This window comes from Chiroxiphia lanceolata, chromosome 1 (genome assembly GCF_009829145.1).
Source record: "Chiroxiphia lanceolata isolate bChiLan1 chromosome 1, bChiLan1.pri, whole genome shotgun sequence".
Lineage (NCBI taxonomy): Eukaryota > Metazoa > Chordata > Aves > Passeriformes > Pipridae > Chiroxiphia > Chiroxiphia lanceolata.
In genome coordinates, this window is record NC_045637.1 from 61967215 (window position 1) to 61993721 (window position 26507).

Here is a 26507-nt window from a genome sequence, read left to right on the forward strand (position 1 = left end):
ACACAACTGTGTTCACTGAACAATTTAATGCCAGTTGTCTGACATAGATTTTCAGCTTCTCTTACACTGAATGTAAATGAGCGTGTGTAACACTGACCGAGGTTTCCTATTACAAAGCTACCTGGGGATAAGGGAACTCACTTGTCTACCCAGATAAGTTCATCTGTACAGAAAACTGAATAAAGTCATGCCATGTATACAGAAATAGTGCAGGTACATACCTTTTCCTATTGAGGCACACAATTATGTTGCAAGTTTTTACTGGTCACATGATGCTATATCAAGTCAGTGTGAACACCTTGTGGAAGATAGAGAGGTGACCTTCAATATTTGCATAAAGTTAGCTAGGTCTTGTCTCTGATAGGATTTTGTGTAGATTTGGTAATGTATAAAACCAGATCCTTTTTTCTTTCAAAAAGCCTACAGCAGTATTTAGCTAAAGAACTATTTTAAAGCTAGTAAAACAATGCCATGAGCCTCTGTGTGCATACTGAAACAAAGAGTCTTTCTTAAGAGTATGTTAAAAAAGAAAGAAAGAAAGAAAGAAAGTAATCAACCAAGCAAGGCTGGTGGTAGATCACGATCCTCTCTAGGCTGCCTGTGTCACTTCATATCTCACAGGAAACCCCCTCTTCCCTCTCTGCCATCTGAGACAGCGGCCTAAGTATTTGACATCAGAGAGCAGTGGAATTTTCCAAAGCACAAAATTTAATGGGTTGTTACAAAACAAAAATCGTTTTTGACCTCTTGCTGAAGAATGGGGAGCTGATGCTTTCTATCAGCAGAGAGCTGTTAATGTGTTGAAAAGATGACGCTGATTCCTTGATGGCAGCACAAATGAATTAGAATGAGGGAAGGAAAATTGTCATCTTGTACTGAGCACCTCATAATTTTGCTGTCAGTTGAAGAGCTAAGATTACTGCCAGCAGCAGATAATACACAGTGAAAGGAACCAAAAGCATCAAGTTGCAGGGAAAATAAAAGATGAGCATGTGTGTAGTGAGGCAGTGAAGGAAGAAAGGATAATAAAAACCTGTTCTGAACACTAAATTAACCACTTAGGTGCAGACTGAAGACTGCTAAATGGATCCTTTCTGCTGAAATGAAGATTCAAAAAATTAAAGATTAACTCATCCTTGGCACTGTTTTGTTTTACTGCACATAATCGTAATAATATGATATATTTGTGCTTTGAGAAAGGTGTTACAGAAAATGATAGTGAAGGTTGGTTGACTGGGGAAAATGCTCCAAAAATCTGTAATGAAATGCATGAGTAGATTTTGATTCCACTGGGGAAGTAACCATTTCATAATTGTTTTCAGAGATCATTTGATCACTTGAACTTGATGAGAACTGTGTGCTCCTATGCTAAAAGCAAACTTCAGCCTGATTGTGAAATAAACTGTTCTTGTGCTAGTTTGTTATGTAAATTATCCAGAGGAGCAACAAAAATAATACCATTTGACCCGTATCACTGACTGAATAGCGCAGTTTGCAAATCATGAATGTTACAGCCAGCTGTACAGTTCCCAATTTGCAATCTTTATGTCCTGTCTTAAATAATGCAGTCTTGTTTCTGCTCCCCTAGCTGGGAGACATCTGTAATTGAGATCAAAATACTATCTGGAGATTAGAAACTGCTAGTAGTTATTCATAAACTTGTGCTTTGCAGATTGCTGATTATATTCTGAAGAAGTATGTGGGCAGTTCTTTCCTAATAATAGATACATTCAGTTAATGTATGGTCTTTCCAATGGTGATTTGAAATTAGAGAAATGACAGAGTGGTCTAAAGCATTCACAGCAAGTTAAAAGATCAGCTGTGATTTTTCTGGAACAGCTGCTTTTTATGAGTGTGATCTCAATATCATGATATACTGACTTGTTTTTTTATGTAGACCTTGTCCCTGGATTACAGAACAGGCCTGCAAAGAGCTGGAGCAGCCTGGTGTTGTGGCTTAACCCTGGTGGTCAGCTCAGCCCCACACAGCTGCTTATTCCCTCTCCCAGTGGGATGGGGGAGAGAATAGGAGGGGCAAAATGAGAAAACATCAGGGTTGAGATAAACACAGTTTAATAAGTAAAAAAAAGGAAATAAACAAACGAACACCACCAAAAAAAAATGCCCTGAAAAAACACCCAAGAAAAACAACGAACGCAGAAAACAGCAATTGCTCTCCATGAGCCAACTAATGCCTGGCCAGTCCTCAAGCAATAGCAGCCCTAGCAAACTCCTACCCAGCTTTTATTGCTGATCATGACATTGTACGGTATGGGATGTCCCTTTCTTCATAGGGTTCAGATCTGCACCATCTCTGTCCCCTTCAAACCTTCTGCCCACCCCCAGCCCACTTGCTGGTGCGTCAATGTGAGAAATGAAAGCAGCTGTGACGCTATGTAAGCACTGCTCAGCAACAGTTAACATATATCCATGTTATTATCAACACAATTTTCTTCAAAACCCCAAAACATAGCACTGTAGGGGCTGCTACAAAGAAAGTTAATTTTGTCTCAGCCAAAACCAGTACACTCAGAAAAGTTACTATGAAAAGTGGTAATAGGGTTAGCAGAAATGTCTTAGGTTGTTTTTGCTGATGGCGTGCCATAGAATTTCAAGGCAGGCTTTCCTTCTGCAACCTCCTCATATTTGTGGCTTATCTCAGGAATTTTACAAGTGTTTTTCCTTCTGCTGTTCTCAAAGTGTTCCTTTGGTGCTGCTGTCTTGAGGTCATTGCCTCTGCAGTAAAATGTCCACTGATTTCATTGCATTAGAGAAGTTCTCTGAGCCCCCTTCACCATGTAAGGGGAGAGAGACAGAGCATGCTTAGGCTTAGTGTACACTCCAGAAATAAACTGTGCCAGGAACACTATTCAGCCCCTGGAAAACAAGCATTGCATTAAAAAGCTGCTCCTGGGTTTGAGCTTTCCAAATGCCGGCTAGCAACTTCCCATTACTGCATAGTGACTAAGATGATCCACGTACCCTTTTGAAGGCTAAGGGAGCTCATTAGCACAGATACAACATGCTTATCATTCTTATCATCCAGCAACACAGAATCAGAATGGTTTGGGTTGGCAGGCACCCTGAAGATCATCTAGTTCAACCCCTCTGCAATGTACAGGTATGCCAACCAGTAGACCGGGTTGCTCAAAGCCCCATCCACCTAGCCTTGAACAATTCCAGGGATAAGGAATCCATAACTTCTTTGGCCAACCTGTTCCAGTACCTCACTACCTCATCATAAAGAATTTCTTCCAAATATCTAATCTAAACCTACCCTCTGCCAGTTTAAAGCCACCCCTCTTGTCCTACTACATGCCCACTACATGCCCTTATAAAAGGTCCCTTTCTGACCTTCCTGCAAGCCCCCTTTAGGTACTGGTATGCTGCTATAAGGTCTCCCTGGAGCCTTCTCCAGGCTGAACAGCCCCAAATCTCTCAGCCTGTCTTCATAGGAGAGGTGCTCCAGCCCTCTGATCATCTTCATGGTCCTCCTCTGGACCATGTGGACTCCAGCAGGTCCCCATGCTTTCTATGTTGGGGGACACATAGCTGGTCTCAGTACTCATCACTGGGCCATTCAATTTACTAATAGAAATACAGCCTTTCCCTTCTCACATGTGGTGTAGCTGCGTTCCTCCTGCTTTTTTAAAGCTACTGATGTGAAATTTACCTCTTTTTTGCTCATGAGCAGAACACCTAACTGGGATGTGAAATGAGGCCCCTCAGTTGATGCTGGGCTTTCCTGTAGTACCCTGAGGGCCACAGTGAATGGCAAGAACTGTTGCTTGCCCCTTTAGCAAACCAAAACCTCTCACCACATTTGGTTCAGTGGTGGCATTTGTCTCCAGATAAAGCCCTTTTAGGAATAAGAAATAGGGCTTGGAATTAATAGTCTAAAGACACTATTTTTCAGTAAGACTGAAATGGCTGTATGTGGAAGCAAAACTACTCAGAGGAACATATGCATGTACACATGCATGTACACTGATGAAAGGAGGTTGTGTGTGTTGGTAATAATCCTATTGCACAGGATTTTCTTTCCGATCTGAAGAGTGATGATTTGAACATGAAAAGTAGCACTTTTTAGATAATTTGCTCCAAATAGTTGGTGACATATATCCATCCAGAAAACCTGATGTGACCCCAGCTTTACTGTGTTAGTCAACCCTTATATTAATATCCTGTTATGGTGAAACCCGGAAATAGCAATCTCATTTTGCCAGTAAATTCCTATTACATTGTAATACCACATCTGATGCTGTTTTATATTATGAACATGCAGCTAGGACATTCATGCTGTTTGCTCACAGTACATTCCCTGCTTACAAAATCTTCCTTATTTTATTTGTAAAACTTTCCTATGTTATCCAGGGATGACAGATGTTCCTTACTTCATTTTACAAAACATCTAGGACAATTCTGTACACTATGGAAATGGCAAGGAGATCCTATAGAAAGACCTCATCCTCACATGGAGTTCTCCTGAAGCTAGAGATAACTGTGGATTTTGCAAGGTGAGTGCAGGCCTGAGTGCAAAAAAAAGTTAGTCTCCCAGAAGAGCACTATACCAAGCCTAGCAATACTCCTGTCTGTGAAAAAGACCAGTACATTTTTAGTTTTGAACACCACCCTTCTAGAGTTCTGTAAATGGTTTACCAACAGAAGTGTGCAAGCTCCTCCATGGGAAAAATCTTATGCAGAGGGAGTAGAAGTATCATACAAAATATTCCTGCCACAGCCCACATCAGAGTTCAGGTCTTGTCTGTGAAAGAGGAGAGTCTTGAATGTTCTAGCCATATCCCAGACTTTTCCTAAAGGTGGCTGACATTCAAAAAGTTCATAGCTCAATGTAGCTAGAAAGCTTTTTTGCATTTAAAATGCACAGGCATTTGCTGCCATTCTTCTCTTTAGTCACTACATCTTGAACTCTGTCTGGTCCCAAAGCAGTATAGTCCAAGAAGACCTGTCCAAGTCTTGTCCTCCACACTTCTCATCCTCTATTCCCTTTCTCTCTGGCTATCACAGTGTAAGCCGAAGAGTTATGTGTCTCACCATTTAGGCTTAGCATGCTCTCTTAAAGGTTCTTGTTGACTTACCATATGGTCAATGACCTCTCCAGAATGTTCTGATTCCGAGAAAGCTTTTTGAGATTTAAAGAACATATTTTTTGCAGCAGAGGTTGCTAGGTTGAATGAAAGGTATTGTTATTGATGGAAAGGCTGTTAGGAGTTTTTGCGGGGGAAGAAGTAAGAATAATTAGAACAGTAAAGGCTGAGAGAGAAGCTCAAACTTCTAAAAAGGAGAGGGAATCATGCTCAGTTTGAAATTTAGGTCAGAACTTCTTCAGATTTATTTTTATACAGGTCCATTTCATCTGCCTCACTGGTAAAAAGATTTGTGTTCTCCTTCAGTTATCTCAGCCAGTACAAATAATGTCTGTGGAGCATGTTTCACCACCTCGGTTATGGGGACTATTTAATCTCACGAGGCTGATGGAAAACCAATTAAAGAATGTTGATAGGTTAAAGTGGAGTCAATGGCAAGAAAAAGAGGCTTGCTGAGGCACCTGACACGATGAAAGTCTCCAGTAAAGGAGAGATGAGATTTCACTTACCCTGAAAATGGTGTAGTTTGACTTATGACAGGTGTTCCAAGGAGCTGCAACACTCACATACCTATTTTAAATGTTTTACAATGTTACATTTCCATTCAATATATTGGTAAGTGGCTTCGATGTGTTGCTATTTGCTTGTAACAGAGAAAAAAAGGACGCTAGTACAGATTGTATATTTAGGAATCATCTGCTTTTGCCCCTAGTTCAACATCTGAAGTTATAAAAATTGTGTCTAACTAAATGTGTTGGGATATGCAGAGGATTATGCTTTCATGTGAGAGCTAAGTAGCAGAAGCAGATGAGATTTTAAGCAACAATGACCCTGGTTTTATACAAACATGCCTGCTGAAAAGGAATGAGGGAAGAGGAATAAAGAAATAGATGATAAAACAACCAGAGAATCTGACATTCATTTAGGCTGAAAAAGACCTCCAAGATCATCAAGGGCAACTGTTAACCCTGCATTGCCAAGTCCACCAGTAAATCAATCCCCTAAGTGCCATAATAACATATCTTTTAAATAACTCCAGATATGGTGACTCCACCACTTCTCTGGGCAGTGTGTTTCAATGCTTGACAACCCTTTTGGTTCCTTATATTCAGTCTAAACCTCACCTGGCACAACTTGAGGCTATTTCCTTTCATCCTGTTGCTTGCTACTTGGGAGAAGAGACTCACCCCTACTTTACCACAGCTTCCTTTCACGCAGTTCTAGAGAGCAATAACATTCCCCCTGAACCTCCATTTCTCTGGCCTAAACAACCCCAGCTCCCTCAGCCACTCCTCATCCTATTTTTCTTCCAACCCTTTCCCCAGCTTTGTTGCTCTTCTGTGTACCTCAGTGCCTTTCTTGTCATGAGTGGCCCAAAACTGAACCCAAGATTTGAGGTGTGACCTCACCAGTCCTGCTGGCCACACTATTTCTGTTCCCTTCGCCACAACTCTCCTGGCCATACAGTTTTTTACCCAGGAAACAGTGCCCATCCCATGAGCAGCCAGTTTCTCCGATGTTTTGGGAAATGGTGTCAGAGGTTTTACTAAAGTTCAGGTAGATAACATTCACAGCCTTTCCCTCATCCACTGAGTTGGTCACTTTGTCATAGATGGAGATCAGTTGGATGAAGCAGGACCTGCCTTTCATAAACCCATGATGGCTGCACCTCATCCCCTGGTTGTCCCGCATGTGCCACATGATGGCACTCAGGATGATCTGCTCCATGACCTTCTCTGCCATCAAGGTCAGGCTGACTGACCTGTAGTTCCCCAGATCCTCCTTCTGGCCTTTCTTGTCAATGGGCAGCACATTTGCTAACCTCCAGTCAACTGGTACCTCTCTGTTTAGCTAGGAGTACTTGCAAATGTTTGAAAGTGGCTTGAGCACTTCTGACAGCTCCTTCAGTATTCTTAGGCGGATTCCATCTGGCCCCATAGACCTGAGTGTGTCTCAGTGATGTAGCAGGTTGCTAACCATTTCCCGTTGGATTTTGGGAGCTTCATTCTGCTCCCTGTCTCTGTTTTTCAGCTCAGGGGGCTAACACTCCCTAACATACAGGGCTACCCTACTGCCTCTCCTTCCTTGCCTATCCCTTCTGAAGAGTTTGTAGCCGTCCATTGCAGCACTCTAGTTGCACAAGTCATCCCACTATGTTTCTGAGATGAAAATTTGTCATTGTTTTCCTGCCGTACTGTGTACTAGTTCCTCTAGTTTATTGCCTGTGCTGCAGGCATCAATGTAGATGTACTTCAGTTGGGCTATTGGTCTTGCTACCTTTTTGGAGGGAGAAGCCCTAATTCCTACCTGACCGTTCTCAGCCACTTCCACGGTTTCTAACAGATCAATGACCCTTGCAGGGATCTCCATCCTCTACCTTCACTGAGACAGCAGATAAGGACCTTGCTACTGCACTGTCCCTCAAACACTGGTGTGCTGCCCCCAGGCTTATCTCCAGTGAGCCTGGTTTTATCCCTTTCCCCCTTCAAATAAAGCAGAGTAACCAGAAGTATTCTGAATAGATTTTTTCTTATTAAGACTTTCATGAGGCATCAACTGCTTTTTGTAATTCTCTTAACACTACCATCAAAGTACGCCTTATCAAAACATGTATCTTTGCTGTTGTATTTATATTCACCCTATTTAAAATGAAGACAAAATAAATTTTTGAGTGCAGGGTACTGAAATAATTATAAGAGCATACAGAGTAAAGGGTTTGAAAATACTCAGTCACGGATAACAACAGGAGACTACTTACAAGTGTGTCACTTCCTTTGCCAAAATAGCAACTGATTTAGGACACACATTTCTCCCTATCAATTTTGTCTCAACTGGTGAAATCCAAAGAAGGCATCCAATCATTCAGCAATATAAGACATATTTATCACCATGCAATTAGCTAGCTGCTTGTTTTCTGCTCTTTTCCTAGCTAGTGTTTTGCGTCAAAAGATCTCTAAGTCCTGGAACACCTACGGGTTTCTGAACATATGTGATCAATGTGAGGGGCCTAAATAATATTTAATTTTATCACCACACATAGACAATGAACATAAAGATATGTATTGGGTAAAAATTGTAACAAACAAACAAAAACTGGAGAGAGCCCAAAGTTGGAAGTGCTATAAATTATTTTTAGGTTAAGCAGAAATAAATCTGGCATGGATGGGTAGATTTCATGAACTTCTAAGTTCAGACATAATTGGAAGTAAGTGTCTTAATTGTGCTTCATATACTTCCATAGAGTGGCAGATTAGCTCTTGGTCTTTCAAATGCCCATAATAATTGCAGTGATTGAAAAGAAACATTTCCTTAAATGACAGCGCTCTTGGAAACACCTGACTGGCTCATACTGTGATACATGAGACAGTGTGGCCCTGCTCTGTCTGTCTTCAACCAGGGCAGTAAAGAGTATCTATGAGGTTGCACAGGCAGAGCTGGAAAAGCGTTCACTCTGTTTAATTTATTCTTAGAAATGCAGCTGGCAAGGCTGGGTCATTTACAACTAGAGCTGTCTTTTATGAGGCGTTCTGTCTATTATGAGTTGTCCTAAGCTTTTGCTCCAGGCTTCAAGGCAGCTTTACAAATCAGATTGGATCACCTGGTTCCTCCCACCACGATGCTGCTCTACTGCTCTGCAGCAGGACAACTCCAAAGTGTGACTTGAATGTTAGTCTGACACCTGCTGTTGGCACCTGAAATCTTTCCACTGGCTTCTGCAGGATCATGCAACTGATCATATCATAATGTTAAAGACATCATACTGCTGCTTCTTAGGAAAAAAAGATTGAGGTTCTTCAATGCTAAAGCCATAATCCAAGGTCCAGAGAAATTGGCAGGGAGGACAGGCAGCAGCTGAGACTATAAATACCCTACCTTATGATAGTGTATGTGGCTTGGCAATGACTCATATTGACACCTGTCTTATCTGCAGGAGAACATGGGATTTAGGCTGAGAAGAAGGACAAGGGCAGTAGACAGGCTGGGAAATAGGAATATGTTTGGATATGACTGTATGTCAATACAGGGTGTGAGGTGCCATGATAATATGGACCTGCAAGAGGTGGAGTCAGAAAACACTTAAAAGTTTTTTTATGCAATTAATGGCTAATCTGATGCATAAAGGCTGCAGTTTTGAAGACATTTTCCCCCCACATCCCTTTTTGTGTCAAATGTCTCGCCGATCAATGTCTTCTGAAGCTCCTAGTTCCTCCCTGCTCTGTTACTGTAGGTTAAATATAAGCTGTGGGTGTTGCAACATTCCCTGCAGTCATCTAACTCATACATGATCCAGCCCACTACTCTCATCACCATTTCTATCATGCCAGAAACTACAACAACTTGAGCAGCCTTTAGAGAAAAAGTATTTCCAATAAAACCACACAGATCCTATTCCTTTGGCAGAGAAATCAGTTATCCTTTCAATACTTTTAAAATGACTTCATAGATTTCTGCTCTGTCAGAAGACAATGTAGCCTCTTTCCATTCTCCATGTGCCTGATGCATGTGTGATATATGATTTTGAACTGCTACTGCACTACTACAACTCCTAAAAGGAGATTGTAGTGAGGTGAGAGCTGGTCTCTTCTGCCATGCCTACAGTGAGAGGACTAGGGGAAATGTTCTTAAGCTGAGACGGGAGATTCAGATTAGATATTAAAAAAAATTTCACTGTTAGTGTGATTAGGCACTGAAATAGGTTGCCCAGGGATGTGGTAGAGTCACCATTCCTGAAGGTGTTTACGTGACATCTAGATCTGGCACTGAGTCATATGGTTTAGTAGTTCAGGGGTTTCAGTGGTAGTGCTGGGTTGATAGTTGGACTTGGTGATCTTAAAGGTCTCTTCCAAGCTTGATGATTCTATGATCCTACTGGAGCCCAATCCTAGCTAAGGCACCTAAGTTGTGATCGCACCAATGCCAGTAATGGGAGTTTAGGAGGCCCTGCAAACATAGCCAGGACTGCTTAGGAGCAGCTCAGGGTATGAGCTGCACCTGAGCGTTAGGGTAATGCCACTGAGATCAGGCAGGAAACCAAGCTGCAGCTGCTCCTGTTGTCACAGTTCAAATTGGGCACCCCTGCTCTCCTCAGCTGTGCCAATGTGCCTCTTGGTGGCAGAGGGTGAGGAGGGATAAGAGACAATTAAAATTCAGTTACTGAAATTACAAAAATCCCCTTTCTGCCCCCCTTCATTCATTCAGGTTACAAGACAGTAAAACCATTTCTCAAACTGGTGCAACATGGAAAGTGGTAAACAGCTGCAAGCAGGTATGGATGAGTTGCAGTAGGGGACTGAACTTCTTCAAGCATCCTTGCCACTGGGGAAGATGTCTCTGACAACTGCATTTCTGCTGAACTAACTAGTGGAGAGTCAACAGGAAAGGATGAAAATTATACCTCCTTACAAAGCCAGCAAACTGTCCAGGGTGCGGCTTTGCCTGTAAATTGCAGAGAAGAGTCTCTGCTTGGAAGCTCCAGGAATTGACTGTCTGGGATCTCTGGGATGGCGGTCCAGTTCTCTATGTGCTGGCAGGTGGACCCTTGGGATTGGAAACATCCTTTTTTTCACAGACCAGACTGATATTGTGATAGTGTCACAATATCAGATAGATAGATACCTAGCCGTTACTGTAGCTGGAGGAGCAGGAAGCAGCAGCCTGCCTGGGCAATTGTGTTCTACCTTCTGTCTAGGGAACAAGGAATGCAAACCAATGTGTTTTTCTGATTGAACCTGGCCTTGGGAGCACTAATCCACCTGAGTTTAGTTTGCACCTCCCCTTATCTCGAACCCTATCCAATCTCCTAAGTGCCAAAGCAGGAATTATACAGTAGCCTTGGCAGTCCTACTTCATTAGCCTGTAGTGCTGGTAATTAAAAAACACAAACAAAAAGGCCCTACCTGTTGCTATCATTCACTCTTTTTTTTTTTAACACAACCTGGGCTTACCATGCTGGTCAGCTCATGGTAGGAAGCTGGGATGGAGGACGTGCTAGCAGTATTCCAGCAGATTGGTACAGGCAGGAAGGAGCTCATCATTTTCGCAGCTGATGCATGCTGAGAGGCCTGCAGTTGTCTGGCAGCAGCCAAGGATGCAAGGTCCATGCTTCAAATATTGTGTCAGACAGAAACAAGGCAGTGGTGTAGTGCAGCACCACTGTCATGCTTCATGTATAAGAGGTCACAGAACCAAAAATATACATTTTTTTCAGAGCAGGTGAAGAGTGATGTAAGAGAAGTTATCTTTCTGGAAGTTTTAGCTGAAGACAGGGCATTAGACTCCGTATGGAAGTAACTACATGAAATTACATGGCCTTTCTTACACAGACTTTGTGATCTGACTTTTCTCTCCTGGGTATGAGAAAAGATGTGAATTCTCAACTTTGTTATCCTTTTTTTTCCCTTACAAAAGATGCCCATGTTCCTTACTTATGGCGTAAGTAAGCTTGTGTATATCCAGTGAGGAAGAAACACAGTTTTCTGCTGAGGTGAGAGGAAAGGTTGACAGAAAGGAAAGGAAGAGGTCAGCAGCTATTCCATGTCCATCAGAAAAGGGTGCAGATATAGTAAGGAAAAGAGCAGTGGATCATCAATGGAAAAGGAATACAGTGCCTTTCATCTATATATATATATATGCATTCATATCCAGGTAAGTTTTGATTGACATCGCTATATATTAAAAGTGCATAGTTTACTAGATTGTTTTGCTAATATATTCACTCTTTGTTTATTTTCTTTAAAGGATGTCCTTGTTTGGTACACGTAAACAGCAAACTTACAGAAAGGAAATTGTAGCCATCTCAGTAGTAATTGTATCTGTGTTGGTAAAATCATCTCTGATATTACTTAGGGATCTGGTTGGTGACATGAGGAAACATAATACGTTTATTTGACATGTGACACCAATTTCAAAGTAGTCATGTTTCTTCTGAAGACCATAATGTGTCCGTGAGACACAGAGTGCAGCAGTATGGTACTGTACCAGCAAAATAACTCTTATTGGATTCACATTGTTGCTCTCACTGAACGCATTTCAGAGTTCTTAATTAGAGGTAAATGACTTTGATCTGCCAGATCCGTCACTCACTTGTAGAATGCTTGAAATACGAGGTTTATGCAGTAATCCACCCCTTTAGGATGGAGGGCGACCAATCACAGTCCTGCTGCAGTGAAAATGATCCTTTCACTGAAACCAGGCATCGCTACCAGAAGCAAGACGAAGGATTTCCAGGGCTGCGGAGCCTCCTCCTTCGCTCTCATCCAATAAGCATCTTTCTGTGCTGATATTTATGGGCGCAATTAGGCAGCTCGCGTGCTGTGTTTCTGTAATGTGGCTGTTAATGCGTGACAAAAATTCTCAATGGCAAAGTGCAACAAGCAAAATGCTGCAATTCGTGGATTTTAATTTGGTCCTGAGAAAGGAGGCATGTTCGGTTCCCCTTCACACCTTAGCACAGGCTCAGCGACACTGAGGCTCCCTGCACAAGGAGTTTGCTAAGCTGTATCTAGCCATGGCGTTATCTCACAACAGGTGCCGAGGCAGCCGCCGTCCCTATGGAGATAAGGTGGGGGAGCCAGGGAGAGACAGACGAGTTCTGGACCAAAGGTTACCCTCTTCCAGGGCTCGAACTGATCCAACCTTTCCGGAAAGAAACTGGGCAACCTCTTTCCCAGGCGGCGAGGACTGACCTTGCGACGACAACCATCCCCTTGACACCATCACGTGTTTTAATGAACCCAGAGGAGAATTCCCGCGGGGTAAAGCCTGAAAGTGCAGCTGCGGGAGGCAGACAGAGTCTGTTTGGGGAGGGCCGGTGGAGCTGCTGCCTCAGGTGGTACCTCGGTGGCGGCAGCGGGGGGCCGGGCCGGTGTACCGGTGGCGCCCATGGTCGCCGGCAGATGGCCCCCGCCGCAGCGCCGAGTGGGGGGATCGGGCGAAGGAGGGGCTGGCGTCGCCGCGCTGAATCTCCCAGCCCGCTGCCCTCCTCCTCCTCCACCTCCTCCTCCTCCCTCGCCGCGATGGCTTCCTAAGGGCGATGCTCCGGGCCGCCGCCGCCACCGCCTCCCGCTCTGTCGCCGGGTGCTCGGTGGGCGCGGGCGGCTCCCGGCGGCTCCCGCGCGGTTCGGGGGCCGGGCCGGGGCGAGGGCGCCAGCCCTCCCGGGGCGGGGGCAGCCGCCACCGCCTCCCGCCGGTGCCGGGCGGGGGGAGCCGGGTGGCGCGCAGGAGAGAAGGAGGGAGCCGGCGTGGGGGCCGCCGTGAGCTTGGAGCGCCGCGCTTGACCGGCCGCCTGTGGGCGATCCATCCCTCCCTGGGAATGTCCCTCCTGGCCGCGCCGGCAGCCAGGGGCGGCATGTAGCGCGGGGGGAACGGGCTCCGCGGGGGGCGGGAGAAGCCCCTTCCCTCCGCCCGCGCTCGCACGCCGCACACACACGCACACACACACACCGCAGCGAGGCGCACGGCCGGCCCTCCCTCCTCCCCCGCCCGCTGAGTGCATGCCCGCCGCGCCCGGCGCAGGGACGGCGCGCCGCTGAAGCAGCCCCGCCACCGGGCACCCCCGGGCAGCGCCGCCGCCATGGCCGAGGAGAGCTCCGACGTCCCCAAAGAGTTGATCGGTAAGGGACAGGGCATGGCGGCGGGAATGGGGGCTGGGGGGTCCCGGGGGAAGGTGCTGCGGGGGCAAGTTTGGAGGCCGCCGTGCGCGCCCGCGGGATGCAGCGCTGCCGGAGAGGGGTCGGGGGAATCCGGGGGTGGGTCTGTGGAGCCGCGGGGAGCGCGGCGGGTGCTGGCCGGGGGAGCCGAGGGAGGGCTGGAGGGACTCCGAGGAGCCGGGGGGGGGGGCAGCGAGGCCGCGCTGTTGCGTGCGGGGAATGGGCGGGCGGGGGCTACGGGGCTGCAGCGGGAAGCGAGGAGGCGGCCGCGGGCAGGGGCTGCGCCCGCCGAACCGCGTCCGGACCCAGCGCGTACCCCCACTCCGGAGGGGTCTGTCGCGGCGGTGCCGGCAGGATGCGGGTGAAGCTGCCCCGTCCCCCCGCGCCTTCTGCACCGCCGCTCGGCCGGGGCACGTCCTCGGAGCGCCTCAGCCTGGCGGCACGGGCTGCGGCTCCGCTCATTATTTTTTATTTATCCCCCGGGATTTGGCGTAGTTTAAGACTCGTTTTCCTGTGTACGTACGAGGGAATGAGGGTATTTGTAATTAAAGTTTTATGGCCACATGCACACGAGCCCCCCGTGTGCTGCATGGTACACGCTTAGGAAATCACAGGTAATGCCGAGGACCCTGAAAATGCAGTCATCGCTTTTGGGGAGCTTCTGATAAACGGGGTTAATTGATCGTTAGCGCAGTACGCGTGTAACCAGTGTCATTTGGGGGTAACAGGTCTGATGCTCCGGGTCCTCAGCCACCTCGCTCGGGCCAAACTTCCTCTGGTTGTAGTTGCGGTTTTGCCTGTTGAAGAGCTATCTAAGGATCTTGCCAACAGTAGAATAATTTAAACTGTTGCCTTAATGATAGATGGAAACAGAAATTTGTCAGGCAACAAGGTGCATATTGAGTTGAATACAGTCCTTCAGACCTTACCTAGTTAATTTATAGTGTTGCATTTCCTTCGCTTTTATAAGTCAGCAGCTGGTTTTAGCATTTATAAAATATTGGTGGAAATCTGGATGGACAGTTGCAGCTGCTACAGATTTTTTTTTTTTCTGTAGCATCAAAATAGCTCTATTTTGCTGTCCTTTTAGTCTGCAAACCTTGTGGTTTACTTCAGTCTGTAGCTTCTTACTAAGAAGTAATGAGCTGGGAAGTGTTCTGGGAGTAGCTATGGTCAAAACCATGGACTTACTGTATTTTACAATGGGCAGTCAAGTTTGAGGTGCTGACACATGGTATTTCTTACTGTGGGTCTGCACTGTAGTGCTGTGGGTGAGATGTGGTGCATACTACAGGGAAGAGTAAAGTGGGCATCTTCACACATGCCCTCCTGGTGGCTTTGGACAATATTAAGAATTACCCCCAAGCCCCGATACCCTGCACCTATCCAGCCTTCTTTGTCAAGGGCTCTTCTGGGGTGTGTGGATCTGCTTATGTAGATTGGTTTAATTTCTAGCAGTATTTTGATGTCTGCCTGTTAAAATTTAACCTTTAAACAGACTTCTTTGTAGTAACCATATTTTGAGAACAGGATGAAAGGGTGTGCTTTAATGCTAAGTCGTTGGAGTCTAGAGATTAAACTGGGGGTAAGTGTGTTTGAGCTGCAGTTTTTGTTCTGTTACTTCCCATCTGACCTTTGTCAGGTCTCATAGGTCACAGTCTTAAAAAAAAACCCTCTCTTATTGTTGCTCACCTGGATCTGCTCCTTCGAGGTGTGGTTGTCTGAAGTCTCCAGCATTAGAAATGGATGAACACTTTAAAATATGAACCTTAATGTTATATTTCCATCTCTGAAAATGTACTTTGTGAGTCTACTTGCCACCCAGTGTGGAGGGAAGCGTCCTCAGTCACATGGAGGATATCTTAACTCTTTGAAGAAGCGTCTCCAGCCCTTTTGGGCAGATAGAGCCTTGGAAGGAGCTGACATCTTGATTCTTTGTGGAGTCTGGTGTCCCAGGCCCTTTCTCTTCCCATGGTTTATTGGAGTAAGAACACAAGCTGAGGTCTGGCAGTCCCTCCCACTTCTTCTGTGTGGGACAGCAAAGGGAAGCAAGTGGGTCTCTCCACACTGGTGCCTCAGGAGGAAGTCCCTTACTAGATGCAGGCACTTGGAGCTGTTTGTGGGAGAGGAGAAACTGAAAGGCAGAGGCTGCAGGTTGAGGCAAAGTAGCAGAGACAGCAGCAATACCTTTCCTTCTGCAAGGAGATAATATTTTATGAAAAAGACTGTGGCCAGCTTGCTTCTGGGTTCCCAAGCAGGGACAGAAAGACTAGAATTAGGCATTACCCATGGGAGAGGAAGCCTTGGGAGAACAATTCACATTGGGTTGGACTTTTCCCCCGGGCTTCTCTTACCTGGCTGCTCCGGGAGCATGCAGCCTGGCTCCTGACCAAGCGGTTGCTCGGGGAGCCGGCCGCGCTGGCTGGCTGCCATGGGGCTGCCACGGCTTGGGACAGGCTTCTCACCGGGCAAGCCGCTGCTACCGAGGAGCTTTTGTTTCCTGATAGGAAAATTAAAATTCCTGGGGGAAAACATGCCGATTCTGCAGAAAGAGCTCTTTCTGGTGAAGAGTCTCTCCAACCAGCCACGTTTCTGACTTGCACACCCTTCTGCCCTGCAGGCAGAGTGCTGTGGCCTGGGCTAAACATCCAGGCTTAATAAATGGTGTGTTGTTTGCACTAACGTCTTCTGACTGCTGGATGAAAATTGTGCAGAAAAGCCCTATACAGAGCACTATAATTAAAAGCCTTAGAAGTAGCCCATTATCTTCAATTTTAGCCTGCATGCATGAGGTCAAAGTGTATATGTCTGGAGAAGGTGGAGACTTGCTTTTTACAGATGCCAGTTGTAGGGCTGGAAATAGGTTAATGTGTTTAAAAGATTTCTTTCTCATTCCGTTTCAGTGGGGGCTGGGGAGTGAAACTTACTGAAGATGCCAAATTGGCTCTTCTAGATGAACTCCTCTGTTTATCTCTCAATTACATCAGTGTCAGTAGTTGTATATTCCCTTCTGGCCAGGGTGAAATTGTTCAAGGGAAAAGCTGGTTTGTTTCATACTTGGCAGAGACTGTATACATGTGTATGCATGTACCTACTAAAACGTTAGGGCAACTCATGTAACTTTGGTGTTGGCACCATGAAGTGACTACATTGTCACTGGGACTTGGACCGAGACCAATGTTGCCTTCCATAGCATCCGCTGCAGAGCTGTCAGGTGTTACTATCTGGAAGTCTGCTTGGCTTGCTTTGCAGCTTAAATGCGCAGAGTGCAGAATGTGCGAACACTTTGCTCTTCCGTTACCTGACCCATTTAGCCTCCCTGACATTAACAACAGGCCAAAATTTGTGCAATGCAAGGAGCCAATTTGCTTTAGCAAGCTTTTCAGGTACAAATAATAGCAAGTGAGGAATCTGTTGTATTTCCCCAGAGTAGAGCTAAGCAGTGCTGGGGCTTGTCTCGGGAATGCCTTTGATATGTAAGTAGTCCTGGAAAGAAATATCAAATTTTGTTTAGAATCCTGGTATGTAGAATCGATAATTCTATCACAGTAGACATAAATTATTGTGTGGATGGCATACTTAGAAAAGTTGTAGATGTGTTAGGTTGTGTTTAGTACTGGTGCATGTGCATGAGACTTCTGTGAGTGCAAGCAGTTGAACAACAGAGCTCTGAGTCCTTCTGAAAATGCAATAGTGGAATCTGTTTCCTTCTTGTGTTGACACTGAAAGTACTTAATTAAAGTGTTTTGTTTTGTTTCAGAAAGTGTCAGGGATGTTATTGGGAGGAAAATCAAAATTTCTGTCAAGAAGAAAGTAAAGCTGGAAACCAAGGGAGATAAAGTGGATAACAAAATATTGGTAAGTACAGTAGAATGACTGATTATGTGTGTGAAGGAAAAGTCACTACCTTTTCAGCAGGCATGAATTCTTCTCTGGAAGGATTCTTTGAAGTTTGTGTGTGCCATAAGATACCCATATAAATTTATTTTCTTCTTTGCTTGATAGCCTGCATAGCAAGTTGATGTGCAGTTGTGCATGTGCACACACACGTTTATCATTGAGTTGTTTTTCAGAGTTTAGGGTATTGTGTTGTGGACTGATGATCAAGCAAGCTATTATCAGAACGTGTTCAAAAATAATTTGCTGCCTTTGCTGGTTGGGTTTCCTGTTTATATCCATAAGAGTTTTAAGTGGACAAGAAATGCAAAATTATCTTTTGAGAATCTTCTGAAACTGTTATGCAGTGAAGAATAACAGTATAACTGTTGGGCTTTTTGAACTCAAATGACTGTTCATACTTTTTAATAATCTCTGTTAAGAATCTGCATTTTAAAAGAAATGCATAATGTGTAGGATTCTAAATACTCTTTCTTAAAACTGTAGTGGAGGAAAGTGTCAAATTAATCTCACTTAAGTATGCTTTCCTGTTTTCTCAAGAATTGTTTTGCTGGCCTCTCTTGATAGGAAAAAAGCTGTGGTAATAAGCCACTGCGTTGGCATACGATCTTGAATATGCAAAAAGACATGGAACTGTATTTCTTCAGTCTTTTGATACCTCTCTATTAGGAAAACTCTTAGAGTAACAAACACAAATAAGTACAGTGCTGCTATAATATTTCGCAAGGAATTTGAGGCTTGGTGCCTTGTGTTGGTGCTGTTGCGTATTTGAAAGCTTCATTGCCAGAGCTGTTGTTACAGATATTAGGTACATTCCCCATGCAGATATTCTGTTTTGTCTTTCAAAACCACATCTTCTTAATCACTCCTGAATTATCTTCTTAAAGTACATGTTGCTTATCCCTGGGCAGTATCACTGTAGATAATGGCTCACTTTTCAACGAGAGCTGCTACTTAAGGAATTTGAAATATTTTCTGCATAATATCTATGCATGTTATATGTAGCTCCTAGGTTTACAGTTTCTGTACTGGAAATAAATTGAATATGTGAATGTTGATTGATTGTCTCTATTTATTTGAAAGCCATGTTTATAGAGAAGGCTGAGAGGTTTCACTGAAGTGGTTACACTTGATTGACTTTTTGACTTACAAAGAATCATTACTATTATCAATAGTGAAATATATTGTGGAAATACTGAAATACTGTTTTGAACCGTCAAGCTTTGAATTATCAGTGAAGTTTCTGAGGGATGTACTATTCAGTGTAAAATGCCTAAATGCAATGACTCGGAGTTTTGTCTGTCTTTAATCTCCTAAGATCTCTGGTGGGGGACTTTTATGACTGAAGAGGTACTGAAAGGGAGTGAACCTATTTAAGGAGTTCATGAGTTAGCGAGCACTCCTTGTGTGCGTGCACCTTGTCTTCATTGTATGGGATAAGTATTTCAAGGGGATGAATTGCTGGGTGTTATCTGGTAGAACCATTTGTTCTTCAATGCAGAAATGCAGGGGATTTTTACTGGTGAAAAAAAGAAAAAAGGATTCTTTTTATTGTTTGAGAAATTGATTATTGACTGCTGGGATTGGATTTTGTTTTCTTTTGCCATAGAAGAAAACTACCCTGTGTAAAGTGGTACAAATCACTAATGGCACTTTTTTTTTTAACAGTGTTTCTCTGATTGCATGTCTATCTTTATATGGGATTGTTTTTGTTTTTTCCTCAAAAGTGCTGAATGTTATCTGCTGTGGCAGAGGCCAGTAGAGATTTTGGTTCACTTTGAGGATGCAAAGTTCTCTGAAATGCAGAATGCTCTGAAAAAAATGACACTAGTGACACCTTAAGTTTGGTACCTCAAATTACTGGAGACTTTTTGGCTTTCATGTGTCTACACAGTCTCACTTCTTACTGTGAAGTAGAGGACACACACCCTCCTCTCCTCACAAGAGTTATGGTGAAGATAAATAACCCTACTTCAGAAGTATGTGAATGTTTAATGCTAAATGCCACAGGAAATCTGCCAACAAAATTAGGAATTTTTGTACTTCAAGCTGGGACTTAACAGTATTCAGTAAATAATGCATATGGCCATGTTATGACCAGAGTGGGTAAAACTGAATATTGAATTGTTGTGCCTTGGGTGAGCCTGTCAAATGGAATGCTGAATGAAGTGTTGGCAGCAAAAGCAATTCAGTAATTAAAGACTATATCCTTAAGTGAACGCACCAGAGGGCTGAAATGTGATTGCACGGGCAGCCTTCATGCCAGAGCTCCTCGACTCCTGAGAGCTTAGTTTTGAAATGTTAATCTTCTGAGCACTGTCTCTTGAGTACACATGTGGCAATGAATTGTTTTGAGATTTTGGGTTGAATTTTATTAGTAGTTGGGTGTTTACAAGCAAATTAGGTGGCATGCCTTGGGTCCATCGTTTAATAGGGAGGAAATACCAGTTGCTCTCATCTAGCTAACGCCAGAGCCATTGTGAAATGTGCTCATGGTTTTAGAGGAGGTTGATCACAGAGGTTGGCACTGAGCCCTGACACCCAAATCTGTGCCTTAATTAAATGATCTCTCCTCCTTCCTTCCTAGGGAAATCCAGCAAAATCAGTACCACTTTGAGAAAGGGAGATTATTTAAAATTGACTGCACTTGGCAGGTAACTATAAAAAACCTTGATCTCTGGCCCTGTTCACAGCGTATGCAAGATACAGAGTACTAGAATATGAACATAACTCTCTACTATTTAAATCATTCCGCTATAGGAAATTCCTCTGATAATTAAGATGGAAATTAGAATCTGAGACTAAAGAAAAACAGTGCAAAACCCCTGGTGTTGCTTGGAACAGGGTCCTAATATTAAACTGGTGAAGTTGGTGGATAAAATCTGTGCTTGCCTTAAGATGCTCTAGAATCTCAGCTTTGGGTGCCAGAGTTTGGAACTTATGTCTAGGAATTTTATTCTAAAACAGATTTTTTCAGTCTGCACAATGAGTTTGCTGCCTCAGTAATCTCAATCTGCAGTTATTTAGTTTTTCAATTAGTCATAATGATGCAAACCAGTAAACATCATGAGCTGCTCAACTGCCTCTGGTCTGCTGGCACCAAATCTCAGGTGTTCAGGCAGCAAAGTGATATCCAACCCTGAAAAGGCAATAACCAGCTCGAATGGGCAGAAAATCAGTCCTCAAGTGATTAGGGCCAAACCCTAGTCCCATTCAGGTCATCTGCGTACTCTGGCAGAGCAAAGCTGCCATTAGGGAGGGTGAGGAAACACCTAGGCATAGAGGAGACCTTCAAAGGTGAAGAGCTACCCCACAGGGTGAGAGAAACAGATACCATGGGGCTCCCCAGTAGGTTGCAGTACCACTGTGGGCGAGGGAGACACACAGCAGGACTAGGGATGGTAGCTGGGACAGCTGAGCTCCACTGGTCACCAGCAGCGCTGCAGTGCCAAGGCAGACCTGAGGTCAAGCCAGGCAGTTGGGTTGGTGGGGCAGGCTCAACTGGGAGAATGACCGAGTGCAGGCGTAGCTGTAGTTGAGTAGCTGTAGTTGCTCAGGCTGGAGTTGAGTGCCAGATTTCCAAAGCAATGTGGGGAGTCCTGGTCAAGACTTCTTCCTACTTTTGTGGTCACATACATGCATTGTGTTCTGGCAGAGCTGTTGAGCTGACTGCCGTAGCTGGCTCCATGTGGCCTTGAGCTGGAGGCAGAGTAGTGCCACAGGAGAGGACCCAACTGTGTTTGGCTCCAATCATCCTTGGCTTCAGTGATTCTTGCAACAGTAGTCTTATTGGGTTAAAATAGATAAAGACATCACTATTTTCTAATCAGTGGAGGATTGCTTTGGTTTTGTGTGATTGTTTTGTTTAAACCTGGTTTCTTATGAGGACAAGGTTAAGGCATCATGCTGAGTGCCTGCGGTGTTCTTCCTCACACTGACAAAGTCTGACCTTCTCTCCAGTTTCAGCTTAAGCTGATGGGTATATAGAGGTCTCAGTGGCGATGATAATAGTTGGCTGGGGTGTGGGGGGAGGCAGTCAGGAAAAGTATTTGATAACCTTTACACACCTTCTCTCTCCTCTGAGGCCTCCACTTTTTACCACCCTAAGGGATCAGGCAGAATGCCCTGTGTGTGTCTGTGAGATATTTCAGTGATCGTTTTTTGTTTGGTTGGGTTTTTTAGTGGTTTTGTTTTTTTTTTTTTTTTAAATCCAGAGGCCTCAGTGATTATCAGAAGATTATCACCTACAAACGCTGAGAGGGAACTGGGCTTCTTAGTTTTATGTTTGTGGCTCTGCTTTTCTCTCCTCAAAATAGCCAAGATATATAATTTGCTGATTATTTCCCATTGCCATTTCTTTCTCTCAGATTTGTTGTAATTAATAGCAACTATTGAGAAGTTGAAATGTGAGATATAGGTGGTATGTTAAATAAATCTGACTAACTCCTTATGAAATACTGGTGTTTTCAGGAGTAGTTCATGACAGGCCAGAATTCAGGATGCATCTTACTTTTAGTTTTTTTACTATTAAGAGAAGAGAAAGCTCCTTGTCTAGTTGCCTTTGAGATTAGTTTTCCTTTCCAAAATAATGTTCATTTAGACATAAAAGATAAGGAAATATTGCTCTCTCTATGTCTGCTCTGGGCTTTTTGCTTTGTTGTTTAGTTTATTTTGGTGGTTGGTGTTGTGGTTTTTGTTTTGTTTTTTTTTTTTCCCAGCCTAAGGCTATAGAATAGTGTGATGTGATGCAGTGACCAAGAGCACTTTATTAGGAAGTCCCATTGAGTAGTCTCTGTTACGCTTCTGCCCCCAGTCCTTTACATTCTCTTTGTTAAAATATCACAGTGCTACTGCTGAAATCAGAACAGTTGCTTTGGCAGGTGGTTCTCCTTAAAATGTACTGTATGCCCAACATAAATTCACTGGGAGCAATTCATATGTCCTTGTCACTTTCTCTGGGACATATGCTTTCATTGGCTTTTAAAACAAAAAAATTGAATTGACTCCTGTCAAATAAGTTTATATTTGTTCTGTGCACATGGTCTGAGACTTCATGTTCTGCTTTTAAAGACCCTTAAAAAGACTGAAATTTTATTTTAAAAAATCTATGTTTGCTTTTTAAAGGAGCAAATATGGCCATTTTGTGTGCTGTCCAAGTGTCTTCTGAATATTGCTCAAACAACCTGGTTGACTCTACTGAAGCAACTGAGAAAAGCTTTTATGAGCTCCTGTGCCTCTTCAACTGTAAAGGTGTCAGTCTCCAGGTGGAGGCAGTAATATTTTGCACTGCCATAACTATTTTGGGATTAAAGGCTTTGGTGCTTGTTTTTCATTGCTCATCTTTTGTCTTGATCGGTCTACGATATTCTGTTCAAATAGAGATGAATTTCACATCCTGCCTTAAAAAATGTGCACTTCTATTAAACAGCTAAGAGCATGAAGCTCCCAGGGTTGTCCAAGGTTAGTTTTACATAAATATGTGCAATCTCACACGTTATGTCATGACAGCTGGTGTGTGATAATGATGTTAAATATGGACGTTCTTTTAAAATAATGGTGTTTCCTCTTCCCTGCCCAGAACATCAACTGTTATGACATATATCTTAAGTGTGTCTTTATGAAGATGAAAGGAGGTAGGTGTTGGTACATCCCTCATATCAGGAAATATAAATGAGGTGAGGTAGAGTAATCAAAAAATACTTACATGTGAAAACATATTTTAATACATTTATGAGGTGTCTCTTAGAAATCAATTGAACTCTGGCCAATAAGATTGCTACAGAGAACTGGGAAAAAAAGAGTACTGCTGGAAATAGAATTTATTAATTCAGTCATGCAGTTGTATATATTTCCAAAATAGGAAGTGTTTAAAAAAATACTTATGTGCAAGTTTCACTGAAATTTACATTTCTGTTATACATTGATCCATTAGGTTACTTTTAAATGGTGGGAAGACTTACAAACCTAGCATTCTGGAGTACTGTGTCTGCCTCTGGGGCCCCCAATATAAGAAGGACATGGACTTGTTGGATTGAGTCCAGAGGAGGGTCACGAAGATGATCGGAGGGCTGGAGCACTTCTCCTGTGAAGATGGGCTGAGAGGGTTGGGGTTATTCAGCCTGGAGAAGGGAAGGCTCGAGGGAGACCTCATTGCAAACTTCCAGTAGTTCAAGAGTATAAGAAAAAATGGGGTCAAATTTTTTAGCAGGTCCTATTGTGGTAGGACAAGGGAGAATGGTTTTAAACTAAAAGAGAGTTGATTTAGGCTAGATGCAAGGAAGACATTTTTTATGATGAGGGTGGTGAGACACTGGAACAAGTTGCCCAGGGAGGTTGTGAATTGCCCCATCCCTGGAAGTGTTCGAGGGGAGGTTGGATGGGGCTTTGAGCAACCTCGTCTGGTAGAAGGTGTCTCTGCCCATGGCAGGGTGTTGGAACTTGATGGCCTTTAAGGTCCCCTCCAACCCAAACCATTCTATGGTTTAATGATTTTGGTACTGTGATAGTGCATGCAAGTGTTGAAATCCAAGATGATTTCTTGCACACTGAGAGCGTAGTATATTTTTTGCGTGCTTGGTTGCTTTCCCTTTCTTTAGTTTTGGGCAACTGGTACAGGCAGGGAAAGGTAAGAAAAGGGAACTCCTCTTCCAGTGCCCTGAAAGTAGCTGCTGTTGTCCTAGCTCATGTACTTTCCATTTGCACACCCACCTGCAGGCGTGTATATTCTTATCTGTGTTCTGGAAGGAGGAAATGTAAACATTATCTCACTCTTAGCAGGTTTTGGTTTTCTGTTCACAGTTAGCAGGGTAAAAAAAAGTGGTGGGAGGTAGGAATCCACTATGGCTCTGAATTGATCATGTAATCTTTCCTTCTGTCAATTTTTCATAACCTAATTAAAAAACATTTCCTTTTTAAACTGCCTCACTCTTTCCACTTCTTTTGCTGAATATATAATATATCAAAGGGGTTTGCTAATATACTTTTGCTTTGAGTAGGCCTGACTCCCCACCACCATTATTTGTGAAATGGAGCCTTCCTAAGCAAGGATTTGCATTGAAGTCTGTACATAAAAGAGGTAGAAGACTTATTATTACATGTAATTTCCCTAAAGCTGGAAATAAAAAATAGAAAATGAGCATTAGGGTCAACTTCTTGTCTCAGTTGCTTTTTGCAACTGATGGCTTTTTCCCCCCAACAGTGAGAAGACATGGAAGGGAACAGACACATATGTCATCTCACATGTGTCATTTGGTAGACCAGTGTAAATGCAAAAACTCGGGCCATATTTGTGTGGGGTTTCTTTTCTTTTTTCTTTTTTTTTTTTTTTTTCTCTTAGAGATTGTTTTATCTGCCTGACTCTAGGAAAAGAATTCTCATGCAGGGAATGTACTTTACTTCAGTATAAGTAGTGTGGAGGAGGACACAGTAAGCTTGAAAAAGGCTGCAAGGGCTGCTAATTGAAAAGTTAGTGCAGTGTACTGTGAAAAATGCTTCTTGTTGCTCGGAGCCCCTCTCTTCAACCACTGTTGTAGTGGAAAATTGGTGAATGTCACTGACTTGTCTGATTATTAAAATATTTACTTTAGCTCACCTATAACTCTGCTTCATTTTTTTCTCATGATGGTGGTAATTTAATTCTGTGTAATTACAGGCCCAAGATGTAAAATTATTCTTTAAATATAGCTGCTGCTAACTCTGATCTGTACTGCTACCTGAGTCCCCAGCCTGATTTCTGCCCTTGTTCGCGTCTCATCTCTCCCTGTTTCTGAAAACACCCACTCCATGTCAACTCATGAATGATATCTTTTTCTTAGTGATAGCTTCTCTAATTGGATTATTTAAGATGACAAACTGTTAGGATGCAAAATGTAATTATAAGACCCAGAGTCTGATAACCCAAAACTCCTGAAACAAACCTAACCAAATTAATTGGCCTGCTGGGTGAGGAAGAGATACTCTACTCTTATTCAACTCCCTGAGCCAGGGTAAGATGCAAATAGCTGTGGGATGGGATTTTTAATGTTAGCAGAACAAAAGAAGTTTCAGCTCCTTACTACAAAGTTTAGAGAAGGAGTCACACTGCTGGTGTTGAGAGTGGGAGAGATGGTTTCCTGCCCCATGGGGACCAGGGCAGTGGCTTCAAGGAGGGAGAGGTGGATAGCTGGGGTTTTAGCAAAGGGGAAGGCTTTCTCCCTCAACCAAACAGTATTTGCTGATTGCTGTATTATTGTCACTCTTTGGGAGCTTTTCAAATGAATCCTGACAGCACTCACCCCTCTGAGCAGATAAAAGTTAAAAGGGTTTGTGTGTCCTGTGAGGCTATTGCAAAGGTGCTCGCAGGATAGAAACTGTGAGCGAGGAGCAGCTCTTTTTTTTGGACAGGTTATCTTTCTGGATCTTCTTTGCAAAGTGACCTTTATAAATAAAAATACAAGAATTGTGGTCTGGGCTCATGGGTACAGATGTTGTGCAGCTTATTCTCCTGGCTGACAAGCAGCGTTTGTATCCCTGCATACAGTAGAAGGCCTGCAAGACAGCAGGGTGGGCTCAGAAAGTGTGTATGTGGAGTTGGAAAACAGAAGAGGAGATGCTGAGTCTGTTTTCCTCTTAGGATTTTTGTCCCGCATTGCGTTTTCAAGTGGTACTTGTTTCTGTGCTTTTCAGATAGTTGATAAAACTAGATTTTAATTTTTTCCCCTTTCCACAGTTGAAGCAGCAGTTAGCAGCTTACTGCCTGTGAGGTGGACAGTGGTGTGTTTGGGATGTCTGGAAGCACTCAATAGCCAGGGCTTAGGAGGCTGAGGTTATTTGGAGCGAGCCAGTTCCATTTTGTGCTTCAAAGAAGCTTGCCAGA

General features: G+C 43.7%; 1 protein-coding gene across 1 annotated transcript in view; it reads left to right on the forward strand.

The window, feature by feature from the left end:
* Positions 1-13305: 13305 nt before the first annotated feature.
* CARMIL1 (capping protein regulator and myosin 1 linker 1) overlaps positions 13306-26507 on the forward strand; it is a 193274-nt gene continuing 180072 nt past the window's right edge. Inside the window, 2 exon segments of the mRNA XM_032681955.1 lie at positions 13306-13720; positions 17517-17614. Of these exon segments, the coding sequence (XP_032537846.1) occupies positions 13681-13720; positions 17517-17614 (138 nt within the window). The 5' untranslated portion in view covers positions 13306-13680.